The sequence below is a fragment of the Crassostrea angulata genome, chromosome 1 (genome assembly GCF_025612915.1).
Source record: "Crassostrea angulata isolate pt1a10 chromosome 1, ASM2561291v2, whole genome shotgun sequence".
NCBI lineage: Eukaryota > Metazoa > Mollusca > Bivalvia > Ostreida > Ostreidae > Magallana > Magallana angulata.
Window position 1 is genome coordinate 36,812,538 of NC_069111.1, and position 27,296 is coordinate 36,839,833.

Here is a 27,296-nt window from a genome sequence, read left to right on the forward strand (position 1 = left end):
AAACATTCCAATTTTTAACCAGTTTTAAAATTTCAAGGAAGATAATATGATGGATTATTTGCTAACCATCAAGCCTGCTTGAAAAAACTAAAAATTAGAAAAAAAAAAACTTGTAGGCCTATAGAAAAAATCAATAGTATTTTTTTTTACTTCTTAAAAATTGCATGTTTATTTTTAATCAAAAGACATAATGAAATGATGTTCCACTGAAATAAAAAATATCAAATTATATGCTATTGCCTTTATTAGCTGTTTCATAATATTCTGTTAAAATGATATACATGTAAAGGCAGAAGAAAACCAAAGTCTGGTTTAAGTACATGTATACGGGTACATATTTAATGTACTTACTAACGTATTTCTTGATTTGTTACTATTATTTAGTATATCATCATGTCACAAGGAAAAAAGTATTTCGGACATTTTTCTAAATTATGAAATTTTCATCCTTCATAGCATCAATTTTGATTTACATATTTAATTCAATTGAAAACAAAAAACACAGTTCATCATAGGAAAATCTCTCTATATATTTGCTTTCAAAATCTTATATACATACTAATAAGTCCGTATTAAAATTTTAGAGAGAAAATTTAAATGTATTCAGTTTTCATTGGCAGAGAATTATGTCCGTCTTCTTTACACTGACGTTAGTTGACAAGTAGACGGTTATCAAGAGATATTTTCCTCAAGCAACATTTTTGAAACACTACTCCAAAACTTGAATAGGTTAATTATCTGTCATTTCATTACTTAGCCAGCTAAATTTACACTTTAAGGAAATCTATATTCATATGCAATGGGGAGAAGTCAGTTGCTACGAATGTCAATATAGTGATGTGAAAAGCACTCTCCAGGGGTCCTAGTCTGAGTGGCTGCAAAACTGACTATGGATTTCAAAAAGCGGTTAATCTTGTAGTAAGAATAATTGAGATAATACATCGCCCTGTCGGATACCCGGTTCTCACTAATAGATTGATGACAGTATAGAATTGACATCTTATTCAGACAAGAAAATGACATTGTAGCAAGGAAGGGATAGCTATTTCAAACACTGAGTGGGGTGCAGTATACGGCCATAGGCATGCTAAACAAGCCAATGGGTAAGCATATAATTGTATGAAAGATAACACCATTAATAGAATCTTACCAGGATATTTACAATTTTTTTTAGACAGTTTGACTGAACAATTTAAATTGGGGCTAACTGCATGCCATCTTTCCCAATACTCAGTTATTATTATCTTTTTATTGTTTAATAACTTTTTTCTAAATTACTGTTAAACATGTGAGAACAACTGATGAGTATACATATTGGAAAAAGGATTGCTTGAAATATTACTACCGACATAATTTTTAGTAGATTAAATATCACTGAGTTAACAATAAGTGGATCTGCACTATTGTTTATTCCATCCAGATTTTTCAACATTTTCCAGAAGACTTGTAACTTTATTTTATCGATTCAGACTTGTCATGGGTGGTTGAATGTGGTCGTTATAGTATTAAGGAAGAGAAAGTGGTAATCATGGCGATCCACTATCGCCTTGATTGTCTATATCCCGGGGACATATTCATGTTTTGATAAACAGCTATCAACTGATAGTATCTTGTAATAAACCTCACAATATAGACTTTTTTCAAGCTGAAAAGTTTTTCCCTATCGTGAGAGAAATTCATTGAAAGTCGATAGGTCTAAGCCGGAAAAGAGAAATAAGTTTAGAATTGCAAATGGTGTCTTGGACCACAGCAAAATTAATGACCGATTGATAGCATCAGGAAAAGGAGAATTGAATGGAGAGGAATAATATCGCGGTGTTTATAAAATCTGATAGGTATACCAGATTGTTGATACCATGTCAATAAAAAAGACCAATGAAAAGAGGAAAAATTAAGTTTTTTCTTCTGCAACGTTAAGAAAAATACTCGTGTTTAGATATGTTAATCAGGTCCACATCAATTCGAATAGAAATATACTATCAATTCTACAGATCAGACACTATACAGTCAATGAATATATTTGTAATCCAATCCTAAGTCAGCATCATCAAGTGAACATTTATAACTTCAAATCCCCCATTAAAGAAAAATAAAATATATTTGGTGTTTTAATTAAGAATTCAGATTTTGTTATGATCGCAGCGTATAGCTCTAATTATTCTTTAAAGATGGATAATTTGTTTAAATGTCTTTCATATGATACTCTTGAACTTCACAAATTAATACTTTTCAAGTAGAGGGTTCATGATGAATTTACTAGAATTCTTTGTATTTTACCTTAAACTGAATGGAACAAATGTTCCGTTTTATTAGAATAAAATGCATTTTTACAGAAATTCAGTTTTCAGATCTTTTTTTTCAGATGAGTTGTTGCATAAATATAAATTTTAGGTAAAAGTTTTAGGTTTAGGGGAAAACTATTTGAGGACGAAATATTTTTCATTCAGAAATAATAGTATTTTCTTTACCCACAAAACTGGAAATAAAAAACAAAATCCATTGATTTTAATTCCTTTAAATTTACTACTATATCACGTACAGAAAAACATGGTTTAAAGAAAAACGAATTCGAATAAGTTACACATGTATAAAATATATATACACGAGGAACCATATATTATGACTCGCCTTCATCCGAAACTGTTACTGTTGAATGGTTATAAAGTCCTTGTGACATCAATTTCAGAGCCAGTGTGTTATTGCCTCCCGTGGATTTCTTGATTTTTGCACGTTTGTTTTGGAACCATATTTTGATTTGTGATTCTGATAGTTTCAGTTCCTCAGAAAGTTCAAGTCTTCTCTTCTCCGTGAGATAACGGTTTTCTTCGAACTCGGATTTGAGCCTCTGTAGCTGGTCTGTAGTGAAGGCTGTTCTTGGTCGCTTTTCATCCGGGGCTTTCTTTTTCTTTAATTTTCTGGAACGTGGACCTAATTTTGCAAATAAACATATGCTTGTAATATTTCAAAAATGTCGGTGTATTGTAATACTTCTGTGTAAATATTTAATGATAATTAAAATTACTAATTTGATGCATTTCCGTAAAAACATACATGTAGAACAATAATTTTGCCAATATAATTATAGTCACAATGAATATTTTGTACGTTGTCACTTTATGTAAATAAGCTTTATTCAGCTTAAATCAAGAAAACATTATGCCGTATAAGAATTTTTAAAATTAATCTTTTGAATATGGATATGTTATAAACGCAATTTACCATTATCCGCCAATCAGTATCCAAAACCAAGAAAAACATGTATTTAACCAGTGTCAATGCTTTTAACGCTATCTATTGACTTACAATATGTTAAGTCTGTAAATTGCAAATTTTAGTTTTATTATCATTATCAACCAATCCGTATCAAACATATCTTAACCTTATATATCAGGAAAGCCCTTTTGATTTCAACCCTTCAAAAAGGTGTCTACGCTATTATACAAATAAAAAAACTAAAATTGTAAAAAAAAAAATAATAATAATAAATGAGTGATGGAAGAATAGATACTGGATTAGATAAAAACAAAAGTTGTTAAAATAACAGAAGCCGTACTAAACAAATAACTACAAAGAATATCCTTTGTTACACGAGTTTGAGCAACATGACTGTATCATTCTGTGTTGTAATTGTTATAAACGGCCACAACAGTAGAGTTGTTTTGAACCAATAAAACTAATCAAAATAAACAAATAGCAAATCATAAATCAGATCGGTGATCATTGGGGGTAAATGGCTAACTCAGTGGCAAGTTTGTACATTGGGAAATGTATGGTGTGGGGAATAATGGGGTCCAATTAGGCGTCTGCTGAGAAAGAGGCAATAAACATTTTCAAATGTCTCGTCTTCTTTTCGCCATTCTGGTGGGCTACCTGCCACATTTTTCGCATTACAATGAATTAGTTTTCCTAGCAGGTTCTTCAACTTTGAAATACTATATTGTTCTTAAAACAAAATTATAATACGATAGTTAAAAAACTAAATATTAATAAAAAATTATTAGACGTATTTAATGCTAACATGGACAGCATTGATATGAATTTTAGTAACATTTTAGATTTAGATTATAAAGTAAGTATAAGCAATATTGCATCATTGCAGAATGACTAACATTTTGCAGTTTATCCGAAAATGATTCTATTTATGTCACAATGTAAATTTGCATTCAAACCGAACTAGTAAATCCAAAATATACATTACGACATCAATAATAGGACGTCCTGTGTGTATTATTTTGAATGTGTACATGTACATATCAAATATGTACGAACGAAGCAAAATTTGGCACACTAAACTACTAGTATTTAATTAACAGAAACTGAACACAGGTTTTTTTTTCCAGTTTCAGAGGTATTTTTGGAGGAGTTTTATATACCTGATGAAGGTCTATCAGAATATCTGGTACAAAACACCCATGCTGGCCACAATGGTTTTTCATTCCCGTCCGATCCGGGCGAAGTGGCTACTGGACTACTGGTTGTAGGGTTCGAATCAGGACTGGAACAAACTGAGAGTTGGGAGTCTGATGGTGAAAGTCTGACAAACGCGGACTCGTGTCTGTTTGATTGAAGATCTAGACTAAGTCCGGATGTGGAAATTGTCCTTGAACCATTTCGCACAGGAGAAAATGCCGATAACCAATGGCGCTTTGGTGGTCCAAATGATGGTTTTAATATTTCATCAATAGAGAAATTTGAACATCTTGGAGCAATTTGTTCGTGTGCAGCCTCCGCGTTATTTTGTTTAACATCCATCTCTGAATGTCCGAAGAAAATATCCAGTAAACTTGAAAAAAGACCTTTCTCACATTTCACTCGCTGAATAACATGTAGGTACTCGATCTAATTACCAAATCTTCATAACAAGCATAATTTCCACGCAGCAAAACTTTGATAACTTTTTTGGGGGTCCACTTTGGTTAGGAAAAAAATTAACAAACAAGACCTCGAGAAGGCGGAGCCGTGAGATGCGAACGACGACATCTAATTAAAAATACGCCAATCAGAGCGGGCGGATGGAATGCATTCATACTCCGCGGTATGGGAGTGATCCCGGTTATATCAATTTCTGATTGACGGGTTATGAAAGTTTGGTCTGGGTAGACGAGGGAAATAATACAGAAATATGCAGTACGTCCATAAATTAGTCTCAAAAGAGACGTCGCCTCGTCGCTTGCCTTTGACTTGTATGGAAATACGATCTTCCGTTCTTTAAATGAGCGACTAATTTATTTTCTAACTGTTTTAATAATGTCAGCAAACTAACCATTTTATGATTAATATAGTTATTGATATTATTTATAGCAGTAATGCTGTTTTAAATCATTTTCATATAGTTTAAAGGAGGAAGTACTTTTTCGGAAACAAGAATTCTTTGTTTGGTTGTTTTATTTTTCTTGTTTTCGGTTTTTTTTAAATATATATATTATATATTAGACATTAGCCGATGCACGGATTTATATTTTCATCTCGCATTTTGTATTTAAACCTCGCAAAGTTAATAATAATAAAATTTATTTTGTTTTATTTTGAATTTTGTAAATCTATTTAATGCAAATCAAAATCGTTACAGTTTTGGGTTTTGTTTTTTTTTTTTTGGGGGGGGGGGTGTGAAAACCATTTAATTTACCCGATAATTTTGAGTCATATAATATAAGCAACAATTTTCATACAAATATATTTTTTATGATAAAAAGGTGAATCGTTGCCAGTGTACCCTGTATGTTGTTTTAATAATAGACTACCTAGATGTTTTCTTTATTGCTGTCCTTTTTATATACATATACCCCTCTATTATCAGCCTAAGACGAAATAGCTATCATAGGGCAATATCTTCTCCCCGTCATCTCCACGACTGTAAATTGAAGAAAGAAAATAAATAATCCGAACCTAAATTCGTTTGAGAACTTGTGACCCGCAGCTGAGAGAAAGATATAATTTTATTGGTCATTACTATACATGATTAAATACACTAATGACGGCAGTCGAAAACTAATTACCTGTAAAATCATTCACTCAAGACGTCCGGGGCAGAGCTTACCCCGGGCAACGTGTGGTGTTTAGTGTCAATCTTAGCACGTTACAAGATCAATTTCTGGCTAACCCGAACGATTGTTGATAAAATGCCATTAAGTCAGCTAGCGCTGGGATTTCAGAAAACCCAATATTATTTTCTGTTGATGTTTATGTAATATTAGTGGTTTCTTATAAGATAGAAAGTGAGTACATATAAATCTTATGGAAGAAAAGTGGAAGTTATTAAAATTATTAAAATATGTAATGATCCCCCCCCCCACACACGTTTAAAGTATTATACCGTAGATCAAACTATTCTTTGTGAACAAAATGTAGGCCTTATCATGTTTTTTCTTAAAGCGCAAGAAATATGTTTGCCCAATATGAAACACATAATATCAATAAAAACTTTTTGAAAAATAACTTTGAAAATAGTTTTAGCATTGATAAAAATCGGGTAAAATCATGTAAAATCTTTATTTAATAACAGAATAAAAAATCAAGACAATCGTGAAAAATTTAACCCAAAATTTTACAGCGCTAAAAAAGTACAATTAAAGATTGTTTGCAACACCAGTTTAAACGCGCCCGTTACCATCCTTAAATAATGACTGTGACGGATGATTAATCATGCTTGTTATCAAATCGTGGACATAGATAAATACTTCAGTGCTGAGAACAGATCTTAACGAAGTCTCCAAAAGAATGTCCAGAGGATTTAGAACAAACAGTTAGAGATGAAGTGAAAACCACCAGCAATTAAACTTCTATCTGACAGGTCGCGCGCCATCAACGTGTCATCACGTTATCCGAGTCCGAATTCCCTCAGAGAATTTTGGTAAAAGACCGGGGCGAACTATTGAATCATCTTCGGAAATTTAAATTAATGGCTAAATCAATAAATAATCAGGAATTAAGAGTAGCGCTATGCACAATTTTTCGATGTTCAACAATTATAAATTTATAAAATGTTTGATTTTTTTTAATTTTCTTAAATAACAATTAAGAAGGATATTAAATTCTGGAAGATTTAATAATTAATTTTTTCTTGTTTTCGCTATTTTTATACTGTATATCAACACTATTTACGATATTTTCGCAAATGCTTTGTAAATGCATATTTATGAGTATTACTTTTATAAAGTTAATAACTAAAAGTAAAATGTAATATCAAAATGACAACTGTATACTAGTATATTGTATTATATATTATCATTAGAAGAGGAAGATGTAAGTTACAAGAACTTGTTTCCAACCCTTTTGTGTAATTTACACAATAAAATATGTTCAAATCAATTCACTAAATTGATTTAAAGTTGTACTTAATGTACGTTTGGAGCACGTAGAAAAAAAGTAATTTAATTATAAGTTCAAAGAGAAAACGTTGACAAATAAGACCGTTAGTAGTCGAACATTAGTTTTCTTGGAATATCTCAATCCTTAGCAAATACTAATCTGGCGCTAGAATAAAAGTATATACACACGTGTGTTTAAATTTGTAATTTTTCATGCTTATATCGTACATGTAATTGTGAAAATTAAAAGTAAGTAAGCATAGTAACCGATTGCGTACTTTTAATTCGCATTTAAAAAGAATATTGGGAATAAAATTAAATGGGAAAAAAATTGCAAAAAAATTGCAAAAAAAAAATAAAAAAAAATTAGAAAATTTATTTCAATAAAGAAATCATAAAAGAGAGATCTATAATACCTTTTAACACTATTTGCAAGAATTCAGATTATGCAACGAAGGGGCAATTAGTTATTTAGTGAAAATATGGAGAAAAAAATCATTGATTAATACTGTAATAAATATGAAGTAAAAATGAAATAAATTGTAAAGCATCTCATATTTTTAAATTAATAAATTTTGAATTATAAATTGTCTTTTCTTTATTAAAGTTTCGTTGAAGAATAGAAAACGTTAAAAAACAAAATGTGAATATACAAGTAAACCCTCTATGGACGAATCCAAACCGGTGGTAATATTTACATATGTTTATGAATATATCAACTACTAATTGTGGGAAAGTTGTCGGGGAAAATACACATCAGTTGTCTAATTTGATACAAAACTGTCAAACTCTTCCCAAATCACTGGAAGACACAAGTTTATATAGGGCATTTCTCGTTTATCTACCATGTAAGTAAGTCTAAAAGCGACCACATGGCTTCTTATATGGCTGAACAGCCGTCTCAACATGTATTTATCTACCACAATCACCAAATCTATTTAATTAATTGGAAAATTTATACATTTTGCTAACGTTAATCGTGGGAAAGTGAGAAACAATTGAAGACACATGGAAGGGGTGGTAGGAAGCGTCTATTTGGGGCATTTTTATTCGAGCTCTGTTTAATCCAGCTTGGATGATTTGCCTATATCGTAATGCGTGAAGACATTCCAATCATATTTCGCTAAAGCGTAAACTTCTTATCTAAATTAGGTTTCAATAGAAATATTCCTCACTCCATATAGATTGAAGGTCTATCAAATGCATTGTAAAGTGTACATAATCATCATTCATTAAGTTTGAACGCTATTTATGTGTTCTAGTTTGTCTAACGAGGAGTTACGCATTCGTTTGCATACTTTGCTGACGGAAAATATATGTACTTTTCAGAGTTTTTTCCGTAAATTTCGTACTTTACTCGTTAAAATACAGAATACCCCTGTATATGTATGAAATGCGTGTAAAATGCAAATTTTCCGACATTGAAGAGAGAGAGAGAGAGAGAGAGAGAGAGAGAGAGAGAGAGAGAGAGAGAGAGAGAGAGTACATGTACATGTATAAATACATATACTTGTGATTGTCGTACATTCTTAATTGACAGATAACGAATGATACATGTTGGAGATTTGACAGGTATTATGGTTGATGTTTATTAATTTGTCACATGGTTATATGCTGGAGTAAGAGTGGGTATACTTACGTGTAGACCGTGACTGGCCTTACGCTGAACATTGCTAAAATAGACGTATACATTGAATATAATTGCTTAATTTGTCTCCCTAAGTCAGTGAGCTATTTTAGCGAGCCTTATATCTTAGATAATATTGCACACCATATATACTTATTACATTTGACCCTGTCGCTAGAAATAAACATTTACTATACACGTGTATTTTAAATATGAAGAGAAGAAATGCAAAAGCATCCACTGCCCTAAAAATATGTCCATATTATCAACTGCTCCGAAAAATATGTCTATATTTACAGGCCCTAAATTTTCATTGATTTACAATAAGTACCATTTTAAATATAATATCCCTTTTGGAAAAGGCTTATGTGGACAGATTGTCTGTTGCCCATTCCTAAAATGTTTACTAGACTAAGTATATTATGTAATAAAAATGTTATTTTTATCATAATGTTTGAATAAAAAATGTAAAATTCGTTTGTTTCAGCATCAGTCATCATAGAAATCAAATTAACTTGGCATACCATAAGATATCTGGGTGACGGAGTAATAGGTTTAGTGGACATATTAATATTGTAATCGTGTGATTTTGTAAAAAATATTGATAGCAACATACAGTAACCACTATGATTTAGACTCCAAAGCTTTGTTGTTACTCTTTCAGCTCTCAATATTTTTTCACAAAATTCAAAGATTGCCAAAAATATGTAGTCTCATCTTTTTTGTCATTCTTAAGTGTTTTTATTGTGTATGTACATTTTTTTATATATATATTCACGATATTGTATCTTTTTGGTTGTTTTATTTTTCATCGTGACATTATAAATTATACAAATATACATGCATTTGATAGCGGACAATACCGCTATATTTACACTGCCATTTGTAATAAAATTCTCTTTTTAATTTAAATATGCTGTTAAAATCATCTTTCAGATTGGCCAAAAAAAAAACCCAACAACAAACAAACAACAAAGCAGAGTAGACTCTGATAAAAAAAAACAAACAAAAAAACAAGATAGGTTATACACGTATGAAGAAAACATGGACGATGGAGTTAAACTTCAGAATTAGGCAGGATGTTTTCCACGAATGATGAAGGCTTTCGCAAAACAAAATGCATGTATCGGTAACACTAATTAACGAAAGCGAAAGGTCGCTGGGACCATATTGGGCGTGGAAAAAGATTTGTTAGGACAAATCTACGGTCCGAATCCCAACAAGTACGCGGTCAGTGCAGTAGGCGACGGCACAATAAGATTCCTTTAATGGTTTGACGACTTCATGAGTTTGAACGAATCAGCTTCTCTAGGAGAGGGCTTCTTGCTGACTTCAAGAGATTTTAATATCGAATAATTTGTATGGAAATATGTAATTATATGTCTTTTTACAAATAAATTCTTTTACGAAGAATGTACAGCAAAAATAAAAAAATCACTGTTCTAAGCAGGCATTATTGTCATATTCCAATGTCCTTTTTACAAGTGTATAGCCTTAGTGTACATCCTACTTCTTAGCTCACGAGCAAAAATTTTAGAACGGTCAAATTAGATAAAAATCAGTAAGAATGACTAAGACAGACAATTTACTTTGTCTCAGGAATGTCAAAAACTTAGGACCTTTTCTTGATAATGGGCCGTCTTTATGTAAGCATTTCTCACCACTTATGAATGTAAGAAGTTAGGCAAAATTCTTTCAAACATATAACGGTAACTACATGTATATACATCTCTTCCCTATCACCCAAGGGCAGGGACTAATAAGACCGCGCTAATGGTGATGTCAAAACGTCATTAGACTTCCCTCTGTTTATCTTCAAACAATCGGGTATCCTCGGTATCGTTCAATCAGCCGAGACAATAACGGTTACTAATGATTAGTCACACAACGTAAAAGACTTCCTCCCACCAATTAGCCACGATGGACAGTTCATTGTGTATCATTAAAACGCATACAGACATTTTGCTGACAGAAAATACAACCTTCTTGTATTATACCGTATTTCAATTTAAAAAAAACCCAACACGACGTAGGTTCTACTATCCCAGAAATTATTGTGCAAAATAACAACAGAAAACCAAAAAAAAAAAAAAAATTCTTTAATGTAAATTGCTTCTTTCGCATGCCAAAGAGATTTTATCTTCAAAATGCGAAAAAAAAATTGTACAAGCTTAATTGTTTTAATTTCGCCAAGTTTTCATAACACTGGTCCGCGGTAAATAAACCATAATAATAATATTTGTAAATTTTAATAAAATGGAACTGTGAAGAGACTGATAATTGTTAGAGGTTGTTGTCTGATAATTGTTTCACCGCTGAAGAAGGTTTCATTGGCTCCACAAAAATTAATTCTTTAATCTTTTAGGTTTGATAACATATGAGGAAGTAACAGATGCAAAATAAAAGAAAAACCCGTGCCTTATCGGTTCCAGAATTATCTCTGGAGATTTATAAGACTTTGTTCTAATAACGATCTTCCTGTTTTTCTGCCTCTTATCCTGAAAATAACAACAAACTTTTCATTTCAGATCTTGTTAGGGTGTCAGAAGAAGTCATTCAGGATTGTTAAGTACAGGTGTTCTCCATTCAAAACTTTTTACATTCATCTTTGATTTGTTTAGTCTCTTTAGGCATTTATGCGGGTTAGTTTATTACTTTTTTTGATTTTGATATCAGTGCGTTTTGTTATTTGAAAACATATAATAATTATATAATTATCATGATATATATAAAGAGAATTAATTTTATGTAAAATAACTTGTAATTGGTGATTTTTATACGGGAATTGTACACAGATGTAATTTTCATTGACCCCTGTAAAATTCTGATTTTTTCAAACAATATGTCGCATTTTCATAACTCAAGTCAGTGTATATTGTAATGTTCATTGATGTGCATTTATGTTACATTCACAATTTATTTTAACAGGATTTTTCTATTGTTTTGTTTTGAAAATATTTTATTGAATAAACAAAAGGATCAGAAGCAAGTTCTAACAACTTACAAGTTCCTCTCCTTAAGTAACAATAGTTGTCATGCATATGAATATAGAACAAAAGAAAATATATTGATATACACAAAGAAATATTATCTAAATCTCAAGGATTCGTCTATAAACTTTTGTACAGAAGCAAAAATGCTTTTGTTGATATGTAAAGGAAAGTTATTGTTGCCATATAAAAGTAAATCAGTATCAATATTGACTAAATCTAACATAAACAATTGATCAAGCATGTTGTTTCTCGCTCTAGAGTATTTTTTACAAGAAAAAAAGAAATGATACACATCTTCTGTTTGACCACATAAACACAACGGATTATTTATAATATTACGTTTACAAAGATCATAGTTTAATACACAGTTATGTCTCAGCTTTGTATGAATAATGTTGGTACAGCGTTTACCAAAAGAAAAATAAATAGGGGGTTTCGTAACTTTAGGCATATGTTTGCAAAACAAATTGATTGAGGTGGCTGTTCTGGCTTCTATATTTAGTGAATTTTTCTATTTCAACAGATAAAGAGATTTTTTTTATTGTTCTAAATTTTTATGGTTATTTTATTTTAGATTATCTTAAATTTTGCTTTTGCCATTCTATTAAGGCTTGCACAAAATCTTGACGATACTTATCTTGAATTCTACTGTTTTTTAAATTTTCATATTTTTATGTGCTTTAAGAATACATTTGGCGTATTTATGCCCATAAAATGTCAATTATTGAAGCAGTTACCTATTTGAACGCTCGATGGGTCAAGGCAAAGATCATTGTAATGAAACTTGATTTAAATTATTTCTTTCATAATTCTAAGAAGTAGGGTCGATAAATATTAATGATTCTGATTAATATTTCATGGTTATGTAATAAATTACGTTTTTGCGCATTTTTCTGATACTCTTCTTGATGGTAAGTTCGATAACATTGACGTCCCATCTGGTTCGTTGAGCGATCTGAAATATTGTTCTTGTTTAACAAAAGGTTAACGCGAATGTTACCAGATGACTTCCAATTGAAATCTAATGTATCCCAAATTAACAGGATTTGTTAATCTGCTAGCCTTGTAGATTACCAGATGATTGCCCCCATAACGGGTTGCAATTAATACAAATAGAATTAATTGATTTATACACAGTTTCTCTCTTTCTCTATCACTCTTATTTTCTTCCCTCTTCAACGATAAATTGGTCTATACCCAGTATCTTTCTTTCTCCCTCCTTTTTTCACATGAAATTTTGAAATAACAGGCGTTGGTTATTTCAAAAATTAAGTTTTCTTTAACGATCAACGAAGTAAAAAAATCTTTTGAAAATGATTTTTTAAAATCTTATCTCTGGAAAAAAAATCAACTCTTAATTCTGCAATTTACTTATAATACTTAACTGAACAGATAAGGATGCACGTACCAGTATATTATAATATTCAAATTAAGAAACTTTTGCATCCTTATCTTGTATTTTGACATTCTTATGCAAGAAGAGGATAAAATAGGCTATGCCTGTGTCCCAAATCCTTCTTGAATATATCCAATATACATGTTTGTTTTAACTAATGATCAATTATTCATGAAAGTTCTTTTTATTTTCGCCAAAAATTCGCAGAAAAGATTGACATTTTCAAAAATTCACACAATAAACAACCGAAAAATAGAACCGGAAACTTTAAACATGTTTACATTTTCTAAAATTCACACTGTAAATAAAGGAGAAGAATAATTCGATAAACTGAAAAGATTTACAAATGATTATGAAAAAATATCTAATTTTAAATGAGATGTTCGTGAGCTCATCTAAACAAAGTATGATACTACGAACCAAATTAGGGCTTCTTATATATAACAATTGATCGGAAATACTAATACTGCGTATAACGTGTAAAAGGTTCGGACGCTCTTGTTATTAATTATTTACTAATCAACAAAACTTTAATGAAAGGTTAATTTTATGCTTTGTATAACATGCCGTTAAAAACAGATACGGGCATTGTTTACAACATATCACGCATTGCTATCTAAACAAAGGTCTCGTGTCAACATGTGGCAAAGATGGAATATAGATTTTATCTTAAATGTTTGTTTAAACACTTTTGATATCCTACGGTAATAGTACACAGTTAGGTAATCCTTTAACATCTTGTTAATTTTGGCAGATTGTTCCGGAAGGTGTGAAAAGGATTTTCGTTAAATTTTAATGCTCCCCTGATTTTTTTGGTTAGTTTTTTTTTCTCTTCACAACTTTAATGCTCACACAAGGAGGAAACATGCACATGCATCCATTGGTTTGAATTAATTTCATCGTAATATATTACAATGGGATTGGAACAAGTTCTAAATCTTATGTAGCTCTCTCCTCATACAATAACTGACATCAAAAATGTTCGCATGTAAATGAGATATATTCACTATTAAAGCTTTCTTAAAAACTGTAAATTAATTACATTAAAGATTCAAAATGAAATATTCTTAAAAATAGAACATAAAAACTTCTGAATTAATGTAAGGAAAAAATGTAACAACTTTATAAAATCAGGTTATATTCACTTGCATCTGACAACATGAAAACAGAATATGTCCATGTGCGGTAGCATTATGTTTGGTATGAGTATATGATTGATAAAAACGAGAGAAGTCAAAGAAGTGGGTCTAAAAATTCAAAGACATGGGCAAGTTTATAGTTTCCCCTTTGCTAAATACTTGATGTGTTGCAAACAAAAATGACATTGACTTTTCCCACACAAGATTTGTGCAAGTTAATTGCCATAGCTTTAGATGGAATATGATATTGCAAAATATTATAATTGATATTTCTCTGCGCGTGGCTCAGTTTACAAAATTTAAAAAAAAAATAAAGTGCAACCTTGTTTAGATAACAGGGAGGTCGACGGAATCTCTTTTTGACAACTAATATTTTGCGAGAGTGTTAATTTAAATTGGATTTCAATGTCATTAATCATGATCTGCCAGTTTTATGAAATGAAAATACAAGTACTTCAGTTCTATTTGTAAATTAACGTATTAATTTTGATATCCATTAAGGGTATTCATTGGAAGTTAATATAAAGCTATTCATCGCTAATACAGAGTTATTAGCAAAATACTGACGATATGAGAATCTTTTGTGAACACATGAGAAAAATTTTAGTCAAAGCCGCAGATTATTTAAAGTCTTTGATATTTAGTTAATATGACCAATGCCCATGTCATATTTCCATTTTACATACAAAGTAAAAGTTCTTATATAATTTTTTTATCTCACTTTTTTCTCTCCATTTGTCAAAGTCATAAATAAATAAATCAAAGAAGCCTGAAATTGCAATGTTTTAATGTTAGGTGAGGTAACGGAACCCATAAAACTTCCAGTTTGTATTTTCTTCCTACTTCCGCATAATGGCGATTACCCGGGATATTGTACCGGGCTAATATCTAGCGTAATGATGTGAAGTGATCAATCAAATGTGTGCCAAACACGAATCGATGATTGTTTACAAAGTGTTAACACCATTGTCATTACAACTCGCTACGGACCCAATGCCATCTTCTCTTCCTGCGGGCATGCTTCATCAACAGAGTCTTTTGGACGCTTCAAGTCCCGCCCACTTTCTTGTTAAACCCCGCCTTTATCTCACTTGGTTTCCATAAGAACGTACGAATTTCGAGTACATCTTTATACCACTTGAATGCTAAGTCAAGGTCAATAGAATAGCATTGTGAACAAGCTTTTAAAATTTTTTAATTCATTTCTAACAGAAATCTTTGTTTATCTTTAAAATATGTCGGACGTGAAAGTGAAAGTAGAACTTCAAAGTGATGGGGAAGATTATGAAATTGACATTGAAACAGATACAGAGGTTGTTCAAAAAAATTCTTTAGAATTGTTAAGAAGCGGACCTTTTACAAATTTCTCCATTGAAGAAATTCTGAAGCCCGATTTTGGCTCGAAAAAGCGGAGAAGCGTTTTTGGTCAGTTCAGCCACCCTAGTCCAAAAGTCTCACCTAAAGAGCAAGACGAGAACCGATCCCCACCCAAGGGGTCAGCCGGTCCTCTCCCCCTCCCTGCCTGGGTATACTGCACCAGATACTCTGACAGACCATCTTCTGGTAAGTTATCTTAAATCTTATTGCACGCTAATTGATAAGTGAAATTAAATTATGCTCGGAAAAAGTAATTGTCTATTAATTCATTTTTTTTCAATGTTAATGGCATAAAAATGGGTAGTTTTTACAAAAATAAATTTCAAAAAACAAAAAAAATTCAAACTATCGTATTCTTTTAATTTGTAACTTTTTGATACCATTTTATACTCGTATTTATAATTGGTGCTTACTCGGCTCATCTAGCATTTGTTATATTAAATCAAATTTATTACTTTTATCAAACAGGTCCGAGATCGAGAAAAATCAGAAAGAAAGAGAAATCGCCACAGGACGACAAAAGACCAAGGACCGCCTTCTCTAACGAACAGCTGCAGAGACTAAAAGTAGAATTCGAAAAGTGTCAATATCTCACGGAACAGCGGAGACTGGAACTGGCAAAGACATTGAATCTCTCGGAGGGACAAATAAAAATCTGGTTCCAGAATAAACGCGCGAAGGTCAAGAAATCCTCGGGGGGCAAGAACATTTTGGCTCTCCACCTGATGGCCCAGGGCCTGTACAACCACTGTACGGTATCAGGGGATGGGATGGAGCAATGACCACATATGTCCCTGCATCGATATCGTCATTCTATGGGCAAAGAATGAGACGGTTCAAATCAAAGGGATATAGGATCGAAGCTAGGCTGTGATAATTTTGTGGACGAGGACCTAAAAATCGTTTTTGAAAATTCGCTCGTGCGTGTACTCTGCAATAGGGTGATATTTGGGCACTATCATCAATGTTGATATATTACATATTTATTATGATGTTGAGGTTCCTGTTGTGCTATTATTAATTTTGTACATATTTTAGATATTATATATTAGTCATATAGATAACATTAATTTATGAGATGCAATGTAATGAATAAAAATATTTAGCTTTAAACGACTTTTTAGATTTATTCAATCCGCATTATTGTTATTAACTTAAATCAGCTGTTGAACAACTTTTATATCACAGCATTTATTTTTAATTAAAATGAACACTTATTTATTTGAAAAAAAAAAGAATTATTCGTCGCAGAAAAAGAAATTTCCAACAGAACCTTCATTTAGTATATATAGAACTTTATTGCAATGATAACTTAATTATATTTCAGATATAACAAAGAAAAAAATCAATAATATTCGATATTGGGTTATAGAATTATTATCACTACCATCATTTTTGAAATAGTTTAAATTAGTTAATGTTTAAAACACGATTAGTGTCACAGAAAGGATGAATGTTAATACAACACGAGGTCAGCTCATTTCGACTCAAACAGCTTCTTTTTTGACAAATATGGATGAAGTTGGCATAATTTTTTAGTCAAGAAAATAAGTCTTAATGAATTTCTATAACAGCGTGGACTGATGCTAATAAGGAACGTTTGGTTTATAAATGAACTTAAAGACACAAATTTGAGTTAAGCATAATTAAGTTTCGCTACAAAAAATGAAATCGGTAGTTTTTTCGACTTATGAATAAAAAACTCAATTTTTTTCTCTCTCCAAATTGCAAGCATTTCTAGATTTTGTGTAAAATATCACGGTGGCATGTTCTTTTCATGGTCGATCGACAGGGGAGACATAACCAGCTCCAATTTTCATCGTCTCTTCGTCTGACGCTATCTTCGGAATTCTGGTAACCCCGAGTCGGTCCGGAGACAAGCGACACGCGCCAATCGCTTTCTAAAACCAAACAGATTGCTTGGTCATTAAAACGTTTGGTTCATTTCACGCGAAAACAAATATCGTTAGACACACGTGTGAAAATGAGAAAACCTGACAAAAACCGGACCTGATTTGGCATGTCCAAGACAACAATTTATCTGCACGTGGCTGCAAACTAAACTAAAAGTTTTCATCGTTAAATCAATCTTTTATTCAGAAAAAAAAACAATATTACAATTACTCCAAAAGGTCCGAGAAATCATTTTAACTGGGGTATCGAAAAAAAAAATCTTATTTACCAGAAGACGACAGAATTCAAACCTCTTCTTATTAACGTACATGAACTTTAAATTTTCAGTAATGAATGTACTAATGATGACCTAAATAAACAGGGCTGATAGAGATGATCAGTAAGAGATATGTGTGACATTTTTATTATGTGTTAAGTATTTTGATTCACTGATTTTGAGGTAGATTTTCGATTTCCGCTCTTCCGTTTGACTAACATTGTTTATGACTCAATTTCAATTTTATGAGTCATACCTTTCCAGATGATTGCTACAAATATTTAAAGTAACGAACTAAATATCTATCAACATCTTAATAGATTGATATGGCTGATACATGTAAATATGGCAAAATCTGATTTCACTTAGTTTTATCATAAGTATTTTTTTTTCAAGCTTAACTTTAAAACATAATGTAGATCTGCAATGCAACAAGACTATACACTATTAATGGAACTATGTATCAAGACATAGTATCGTTAATACACAAATGTATTGTTAAAATAAAGAAAATTTGTAAGGAACAACATGTACATATTACTTATATGTACATATATGGCAAGAGCAAGGCAGAAAATAAAAACTGTTCCATCTGATTGACATATAAAGAGAAGATTAGTTAAGTATATATTGTATACAAATACTCAGAATTTACTTTCAGTTGTCTTTTTCTCAATGAACATTGAACATATGTCTTCCCTGTGTGGTTTTCTTATCTTTGCCTCCAGCCTTTTGTGTACCGTTTTTCTTTAATTACATTTCAATGTTTTTACATCGACTTTGACACTTGTTTAACCGATTATGGGTGCCCGCAGATATACAAGTCATGCATTTAATTTAAACAGACCCTGTCTCCAGTCAAATTGACTACTGGTATTGAATATACCAGCAATCTACTCAATTTGATCGCATGTTTAATTAACTGATAGATTTGTTGATTATCGTATCGAAGAAAATCGTCTGACAATCAAAGAAATTTCAACAAAACTTATATAAACAATAACTATTACATGTATGTTTGTTTGAAAATCATTTCTTTTTTGGTAATAAATTAATTATTGAATATTTACTAGTCTTTAAGAAAACCCGTCCATTTAAAATGTATTTGTTTCATTTCTTTTCAGCATCAGTTCAGCAACATGCTAAAAATGGTAACTGAATAAAAAATGTTCTGAGAATGTTAACAAAGAAGCTCTCAAACTGTACATTGCGATACGTAAAATCTGACAAAAGAACGAGAGGAATTAAGGGGCGATGGTTTCAATAATAGAGTAAATATATATAGCGATTAATTACACCACTAACTGGGCGAATGATAAACGAAGCCTGAGTATAAGTCGGTGTGACAGCAACAGATAGTCAAATAACGCCTCCAGCACGGCCCTACCCACTTATCAGGCCCCCATTAATGAAACACCGGCACAACAAGCAATTAAGTGTCATCATTTATAATAATAAGATGCTACTGTAGACAGACCGCTGCTTAATTGAAAATAAAGTGATTTGGGAATTCGGAAGGCGGGACCGTGCCGGGTTCTATGTTGTATATCATACTGCCAAACGGAACTGACCTTTGGTGACACGATGTCGAAGATGAGACTTTGGTGTATAACTAATAGTGTATCCGGTTTCAGTCGCCAAATGATCGCCATTTTCTTCTTTCGAGCGATAATCATCTTTAGGCTAGTTCAAACAAGGTGATGTGGGTTATTTGAGAAATAATCTGTTTTCTTGAAAAATAAAAGCAATTCTACGTGAATTAATTTTGTTGCCCGTATATTATTCTTGGTAAAGCCATTCTTTGTTCCCAAAAGGCAAACTCCTTTTAGCATCTTTCTAACAAATCAAAAGAAGTTTAAAAAAAAAAAGACCCGTCATTAAATATATGTTCTAAATATGAAGCTCATGTCTCCATTGCGAGTTTGGGGCGAAATGGTTATGGTGTATAAAATAATGAACTCTAAGAAGCCCAAGCCCATCGAATAAGTTTTAGACAAAATGGTCAAGGATTTAGATGAGTTTTAAATTCAAATTTGATTAAAAATGTTAAAATGTTTGCATCAATCGATTTTGTTGTTACTAAGAATTAAGTATTGATAACTTCCAGTGTTTAATTAATTCAATCTTCCATCCGTCTCTGTCCAGGACGATTTTTATCAATCTCTATACGTGCAAAACGGAGGACTTGCTATGATTCTGTTTGAAGCACGGTTTAGGCGATATCATTATCTTTGTGATAATCCCCCCTAATTTGCCGAGGTTTTGCCGATCACACACACCCGATAGCTGGCATCTTTGATCATCCACAGCAGCAACTGATGCTAGTTGACAGAATTAATGCGGAGAACTGTGCTATCTGTTGCGAACGGTAATTGTGAATGAGCCTGCCCGTAGGATTTCACAAATTTGGGGTTTCTGAACTCTTCAGTAGATTCGATGAAATATTAATTAGTTGAGAAATAATTGTTTAACTTCATCAACTTTCATTCATAGAAAGTAATGACAACAAAATATTGAGTAATGATACAAAACGTTTCAGAGAGTTTAAAAATGCGTATAAATGTTTAAAAAAGAATATCTTTATTCAAAAGATGGTGTTAACTTTAGTAGGATAGAAAATGTTTATAGTTAAATATTTCTTTACATCAATTGACCAGTATTGACCATTATAAATCTACAAATTATTAGAATACTTCTTTATCCAAATTTCATGTTGGGTTTTTTTTTCAAGAAAGTATTTTGAATTAGAAATCTATACTATTTTATTGCTTTTATGATTTTGAATTCATTTTTTGGTAAATACTTAAAACTAAAAAACCTCAAAGAATAAATCATGTTAAGTAAAGCATAAACTATTTATCCAACTATACAGTGTGGTAAATTCTACTGTAAAAAAAAAGAGAGAAAAAAAATATAAATAAAGTTTGAAATATCTACATTGCTAGAAAAAAAAGAGACCTGTGCTTCCTTAACCAAAGAAATGTTCTCGGAAAGAATGATATATTATAGACCTAATGAGCTCATTTTCCGAATCCTGTCTACAAAAACAAAACATCAAAACATATATTTACATTTCAGCTGCTAAATCTTCATCTCTGCGGAACCAATTTCACGCTATGGCGCCACTGATGAATGGTCTCTTTCACAAGATGCTCCATTAACACTGAGATACTTTGTAAAATGTAATAATTCTCACAGAAAAACCCTGTAAACATGTAATAAATTCATCAGCAATGTGTCTTATACATATTTTCTTTATTTTCTTTTCGGTAAGTTTTTGTACAATTCCTACATGTCCATTACTCTGTTCGTTTTGGGGGAAATAGATGCGAAAAATTAATTACTTGGGATGGAGCTTAATTTAGTGCTAAGAGATCATTTTCTGTAATATTCTTAACCAGGACCATTTTTGTAGCATTCTTTAAATGTTGTTTTCAGATATAAGACAACCCCATAGTGCATGGTTGTTAATGATTTTTGAATGTAGAAATGTGAAAAACAATCGGTATTTTGTTCTTATTTTCTGTATTTTAATGTAATGTTAAAACAATGTTTAAGTATCTGCATGAAAATCGTTCTACACATTACTGTGATAATGAAAGCACTGCATAAGTGTATCAATCATTACAATTGGATGGATAAAAATTCGTTTAAAAAAATAATTTTTGTTGAATGCTTATGGCACATTAGCTGCAGGTCTGAGAAAATTCGGATGAACGACCTGGGGGCTACAGTTCCGCACGTGTTAAAAATTTACGGCGCCCAAAAAATGCACAAATTTTGGACTGATAAATACGGTACGCCCGGTAATACGTAGGTCTAGTTTTTAGACTGTTCTTAAAAAGCGTCGTCTTACCGGTGTTAAAGCTCGCCTGAGTCGAAGGCTTATGTGAGCTTTTCTCATCAAAAGTTGTCATTTGTCTGTCGTCGGCGTCGTAAACTTTTCACATTGTTATCTTCTTCTCCAGATCCTCCGCGCCAATTTCAACTAAACTTGAAAAAAGCATCCTTGAGGGAGGGGCTTTCAAGTTTGTTCAAATGAAGGGCCAGGTCCCCTTTAAGAGGAGATGATGTAAAATCATTTAAAAATTGTTGGGTTTTTTTCTTCAAAATCTTCTTCTCAAAAACCAATTGGCGAGAAAAGCTGTACGTTGTGTGGAAGCATCCTCAGGTAGTGATGATTCACGTTTGTTCAAATCATAATCTCCAGAGGTAAATCGGAGCCACATTGAAGAGATATAGTTTTGACATTGGATTCTATAAAGAGAAATCTTTAAAAAATCTTTTAAGAAAAACCCCAATCGGCCAGATTAGTTATTACTCGTGTGGAAGCATCCTTACGAAGTGTAGATTAAAGTTTATGATGGGGCCATTATTGGGGGGGGGGGGCGAATTTTTACATAAAAAACGTGTAGACAAAGATATTTAAAAATCTTCTCAAAAACCAATTTGCCAGACAAACTGAAACCTGTGTGGAAGCATCCTCAGGTAGTGTAGATTCAAGTTTGCTCAAAGTTTGAACCCGAAGGTAGGGAGGGGCCATAATGGGGGTCAAATTTTAACACTGGAATATATAGAGAAAATCTTTAAAAATCTTTCTCTCAAAAACCAATTAGCCAGGCTAGTTATAACTTGTGTGGAAGCATCCTAAAAGAAGTGTAAATTTTGAATTTTGAAAGTTTGCTCAAACCGTGATCCCTGGGAAAATAATGAGGCCACAATGGGGTTGGGGTTGAAGTTTTACATAGGAAATAAATTTGATTATGCTCAAAACCTTAAATATTACAATAAATAGTTTTACTTATATGCATTCTGACATTTGTTGATTCTCAAGTATAAGACTGTGGCCCCTGGACAATTCTGGGGCCACACAATGGGTTCAAAGTTATATAAAGGTTTATTTGTATATGAATAGTTACATGTAATCTTCTTGAGAACTGCATATATTCAGTGTGTAATATAATTATGAAATCATCCAGTTACAAAAGGGACTCAATATTGAACACAAGAAAAGCTTGAGAAAATCTTTAAAAAATTCGTTTTATACAGGATATATTTTACTTCATTGTTCAGATATTTTGAACATGACTCCTTAAAGTTGATTTGATCATGGCTATTGTTGCTCAGGTGAGGGATGTGGCCAATGGGTCTCTTGTAGGTTGAAGGGTTTTTTTTTTTGTTTTTTGTTTTTTGCTTGTTATTGAAAAAAAATATATGCTAATGCAGATGGAGTCGTTATAGAACATGCTAAGACAGAAGTTTCCCAGGTAACCAAACGTTGACTGCTGTCTGCGTTTCTGACGGGTTTTTTGGGGTTTTTTTTTATCGTTCATTGCGGACTCAACGAGAAATTTAACAGATGGATAAAAAAATGAATTCATACTTTAATGTAAAATTTTTTTTGTCGATTTTTTGTTAAAATGACCTTCAGTTGGTATTCACTGTGGAGATTGCTTTTTTAAGCCACGGAGTTCGAAATGAGAAAATGGGGGGGGGGGGTGTAGTATCGTTAGAAAAGGGGAGTAATCGTCTCAAAACTTCAGGACATCTACTCTAACTTACACATTGCGATTACAGAATTGCACGGAACTTCATAAAGGTAAGTTCGGTAACTCGTAGGCATAACTTTTAGGCTGACCTCAAAAGACGTTGTCATTTTAGTGTTTTCAGTTGATATGTACTGTGTCTTAATTAAGGCTCTATATACCACTTTTTGATGACGCAATGCGCAAAAAAATAAAACTGGAAGCATGTAATTCCGGTATTTGCTTACTTCAGCTGAGGCGAATTGTATGGGGACCGCTCTTTTGAAAAATTTGTTAAATGAATAGATTAAATTTGATAATAGAAAAATTCATAATTACATGTAAGGTGGTATGGGACACCTTCAAGTTGTGTTGTATTATTTATCGAAATAAACAATAAAATGAAGTATAATTTTATAAATAGTTTCTTTTCTATTTTTGTTAGCTTACAGCGTAGTGCAGTGGGTTAGAGGACTCTCTACGGACCCGTAAGTCACGAGGAAATTCTAAACCGGTGAAAGTGTTTCAATAGTAATGAACTTTAATCCACATTATTATTGACAGATGTTCCATATCACCTTAATTTAATAAGGGGGTGGAGGGTGGCTTTGAATTTCTCTGAGGTAAGGATACATAAATCCTATAAGTTAATTTTTCCCTTTATTTATTTGACATAGTTTTGCACTAAAGCGAATATATTTACTAATATAGACCTATAATGAATTATGCATGTATTTATCATTCCAAAATAATATTTAGGAAATTTTCTTCAACTCAGAAATTGAAAAGTCCCCAAAATGTTTGGGCCTTGGGACTTACACACGATAACTCTTACCTGAGGAACTTTCATACCAAATAATTTTTTTAACGTTTTGTGTGTTTATTTGCATTGATTTTCATTCAATTTTTATGTCACATTTATTGAAATACATTTTCTTATAACATCAAGCAGCCTTTTAAGATGATTTTCAACAGGGTATGAAGATATGAAAAAATGGGTTTTGGGGAAATACTAAAAAAAATTGCAATAATAAAATTTTTTAAATGTTATGAAACTGTTGTATTTTTCTTATGTGTCTAAAGGAGATATCCATTCATATGACAAAAATTATTTTTAATTTGTTAATAGTTAACTTTTTAAAAATTATTTTACAAAAACACGAAAAAACATTAAAAAATTCTTTAAAAATACCTATAGTTTCACTATCATCATTTTACTAATTTGATAAGTATATGTTTTGTGGTCTTCTATTGAAAATTGGTATAAACCGTGGGTGTATAGAGCCACCTTACTTTTTAAAGTTTGTTTGTTATTGAAAATAAATGTGGGCTTATGCAACAGCAGTCATGTTCACGAAGCTGTCTTAAGTACATCTTAGGATGAGTCTTAGTCTGTTTTCTAAGCTCTCCTAAATTTAGGAACCGTCATGACTTTGTCCTAACTTTAGGACATCACCTTCCTTGTCCTAAGACCATCCTAAAGCTATAAAATCACGTTTTGGGGAATATTGGGATGTTGTGAACCTTTTTATTAAGACCGGTAGAATAAAGCAATATTTTCCACAGTTCAAGCATTTTCGACAAACATCAAATTCCTAATCCGGGAGGAGGAGGAGGGGGGGGGGGGTAGTCATTTATTCTATCATGTATGTTCATTTTAACAAAATGATGTGGAGGGGGACCCCGAACTCTCACTACTTCCCCGTTGCTACATGCCTGCCCGGGAGCTGACAAATCTAGAAATTTTTTTTCGCAAATACTATCCCTGTATGACGAATGAAAATTATTCACTTATTTTTTTATCTACACTGTACACTAAATGAGTTACATTCATTGTTTTGATTATAACAATTTTTGATAACAATTATTTAAATGTCCTTTGCTAAAAAGTAAATTTACATCAGATTATATAGGCCATGCGTGATAATTCCTAATTTCTATCACTTTATTCTGAAAAAATAATCTTTAAAAAATTTGTAATGTTGAATGAACTGTATTAATATATATTATATAACTTATTTCTTATTTAAAATGTTAGTGTATTCAATATATTGCAGATTAAAGGGAAATTGGTTGTGTTTGTACATGTGTTTCCTCATGTAACGTTTCAAATTCTATGAAAATCGCGTGTTTATGTATTACATATACTTGAATGACAAGATTCTCAAATTTTAATTATCAAATGACAATACACACGTGTTGTTTACATAATTATCTGCTTGCAAGCCAATTCTGTCCTGATACATATTTTCTTTTTAACAACAGAACATTTATTTTTTTTTTTTGGGGGGGGGGGGGGTTTTCATTGAAAAAAAACTTAATTGTTATTGCTCACAGATATATATTTAGGTAAATGTAAAATTTTTAAAATGTATACATTAAAATTAATGGTATTAGGCCTATTGTGTTAACTACCGAGACGTACAATTTTCTCTGGAAAAAAGTTTCATGATTCATCCCTAGACAAGTCTCTCAAATTCGATTTGAATGAATATGTGAAAAATAAGAATGATTGTAGAAGATTAGGATATCCTAACTTAAGATGTTCCTAAGTAATCGTCGAGCTACATCTTAAGACGTGTCCTAAGTTGATCTTAAGATGTTCCTAACCTTTTTCCTAAGTCATATCTTAGGAACCACTTGGGTCATATCTTAGGAAAGTTTCGTGAACATGTTGCAGAATGAGCGAAGAACGATAACTTATTTTTAACTATGTCCTCCCAAGAAAGGTAACCGTTCTTTTAGGTTTCGATGTATCCAAAAAAAAAAATACTCCTGTCATTTCTCTATGGAAACTTCGTATTCCAAATTGAAATTATTTCTTTAAAATAAAATTTTCATTAAAGTGCTCTCATGATAACAAATGAAATAATTTTGATTGTATCGCCAACTTACATGTATGTATAATACACAATCCAAAGCATGTAAATGAATTTGGATTGTAACAATCTTTATATACTGCAGACCCTCTCATGCTCTTATGTAAACTTTATACATGTATATCATATTTTTATATTCCAGTGCTAAATCTACTATGTAGGAAACTAGGGAAAGATATCTTTGTGAAACTTTTTCAAAGTAATTATACCAAAAGTGGCTGCTTTAAAAGAATTAAGATAGATACTGTTAAGGAAATAGAAAAATAGAAAATTCAATATTTACAGCTAAGTGGAAGTTAAAGAAATGTTGAAGGTTTTACTGCAATAACATGAACCATACAGCGCAGCGAAATTGATTAAAATGTTAACTTTTGATGCTGCAGGTCATGAGTTCGAAACCGCTCTGTGTGTGTAGGGGTTTTTTTATGGGGGGGGGGGGGGGGTAGTCATTTGCATTTTTAGGGATATCATGTAAATCTTGTTCCTTTTGTATAAATCAAACTTTATTACATACATGATTCGTATGTTGATGTTATTAAAACAATCTTGAAGTTTATCAACACATGGTTTGAAAATACGCAAGTTCAATATGATTATATAAAATTGTAGTTTCAAACATATACATGACTGTAGTCAATTGTTTTTTGTTTTTGTAATATAAATTTTGCCTTTAAAAGATTTCAACATGTTCTTACTTTAAATACAACAAAGTTGCACAAATATACTGCAAAATCATATAACCTCTTTCATACATTTTGTGAAGAGGAATGACTTCTTGATATCAAATTAAAACTTGAATTGAATCTTAATACTTTTCCTGACCATAAATGAGATTTAATGTTTAGGAGACTGGGCGGTCAACAAACACATCAGATCTACCTTA

General features: G+C 31.8%; 2 protein-coding genes across 2 annotated transcripts; one reads left to right on the plus strand and one right to left on the minus strand.

Moving 5' to 3' along the window:
* Window positions 1-2,478: 2,478 nt before the first annotated feature.
* On the minus strand, window positions 2,479-5,302 carry LOC128188588 (homeobox protein engrailed-1-B-like). The gene is made up of 2 exons (XM_052859735.1): window positions 4,374-5,302; window positions 2,479-2,928 (listed from the first exon to the last, which is right to left on the minus strand). The coding sequence occupies exons 1-2, from the start codon at window positions 4,750-4,752 to the stop codon at window positions 2,618-2,620; spliced, it is 690 nt and encodes a 229-aa protein (XP_052715695.1). The 5' UTR covers window positions 4,753-5,302; the 3' UTR covers window positions 2,479-2,617.
* A 10,285-nt stretch (window positions 5,303-15,587) lies between these two features.
* LOC128188900 (homeobox protein engrailed-1-B-like) lies at window positions 15,588-16,950 on the plus strand. Its single transcript, XM_052860223.1, has 2 exons — window positions 15,588-16,025; window positions 16,308-16,950. The coding sequence occupies exons 1-2, from the start codon at window positions 15,698-15,700 to the stop codon at window positions 16,619-16,621; spliced, it is 642 nt and encodes a 213-aa protein (XP_052716183.1). The 5' UTR covers window positions 15,588-15,697; the 3' UTR covers window positions 16,622-16,950.
* Window positions 16,951-27,296: the final 10,346 nt, after the last annotated feature.

Coding starts and splice junctions, on each gene's coding strand:
- LOC128188588 (XM_052859735.1), bottom strand. CDS start 4,752: ATGGATGTTAAACAAAATAACGCGGAGGCTGCACACGAACAAATTGCT. Junction 2,929..4,373: donor TTCTGATAGACCTTCATCAG/GTATATAAAACT, acceptor TTGCAAAATTAG/GTCCACGTTCCAGAAAATTA.
- LOC128188900 (XM_052860223.1), top strand. CDS start 15,698: ATGTCGGACGTGAAAGTGAAAGTAGAACTTCAAAGTGATGGGGAAGAT. Junction 16,026..16,307: donor CTCTGACAGACCATCTTCTG/GTAAGTTATCTT, acceptor TTTATCAAACAG/GTCCGAGATCGAGAAAAATC.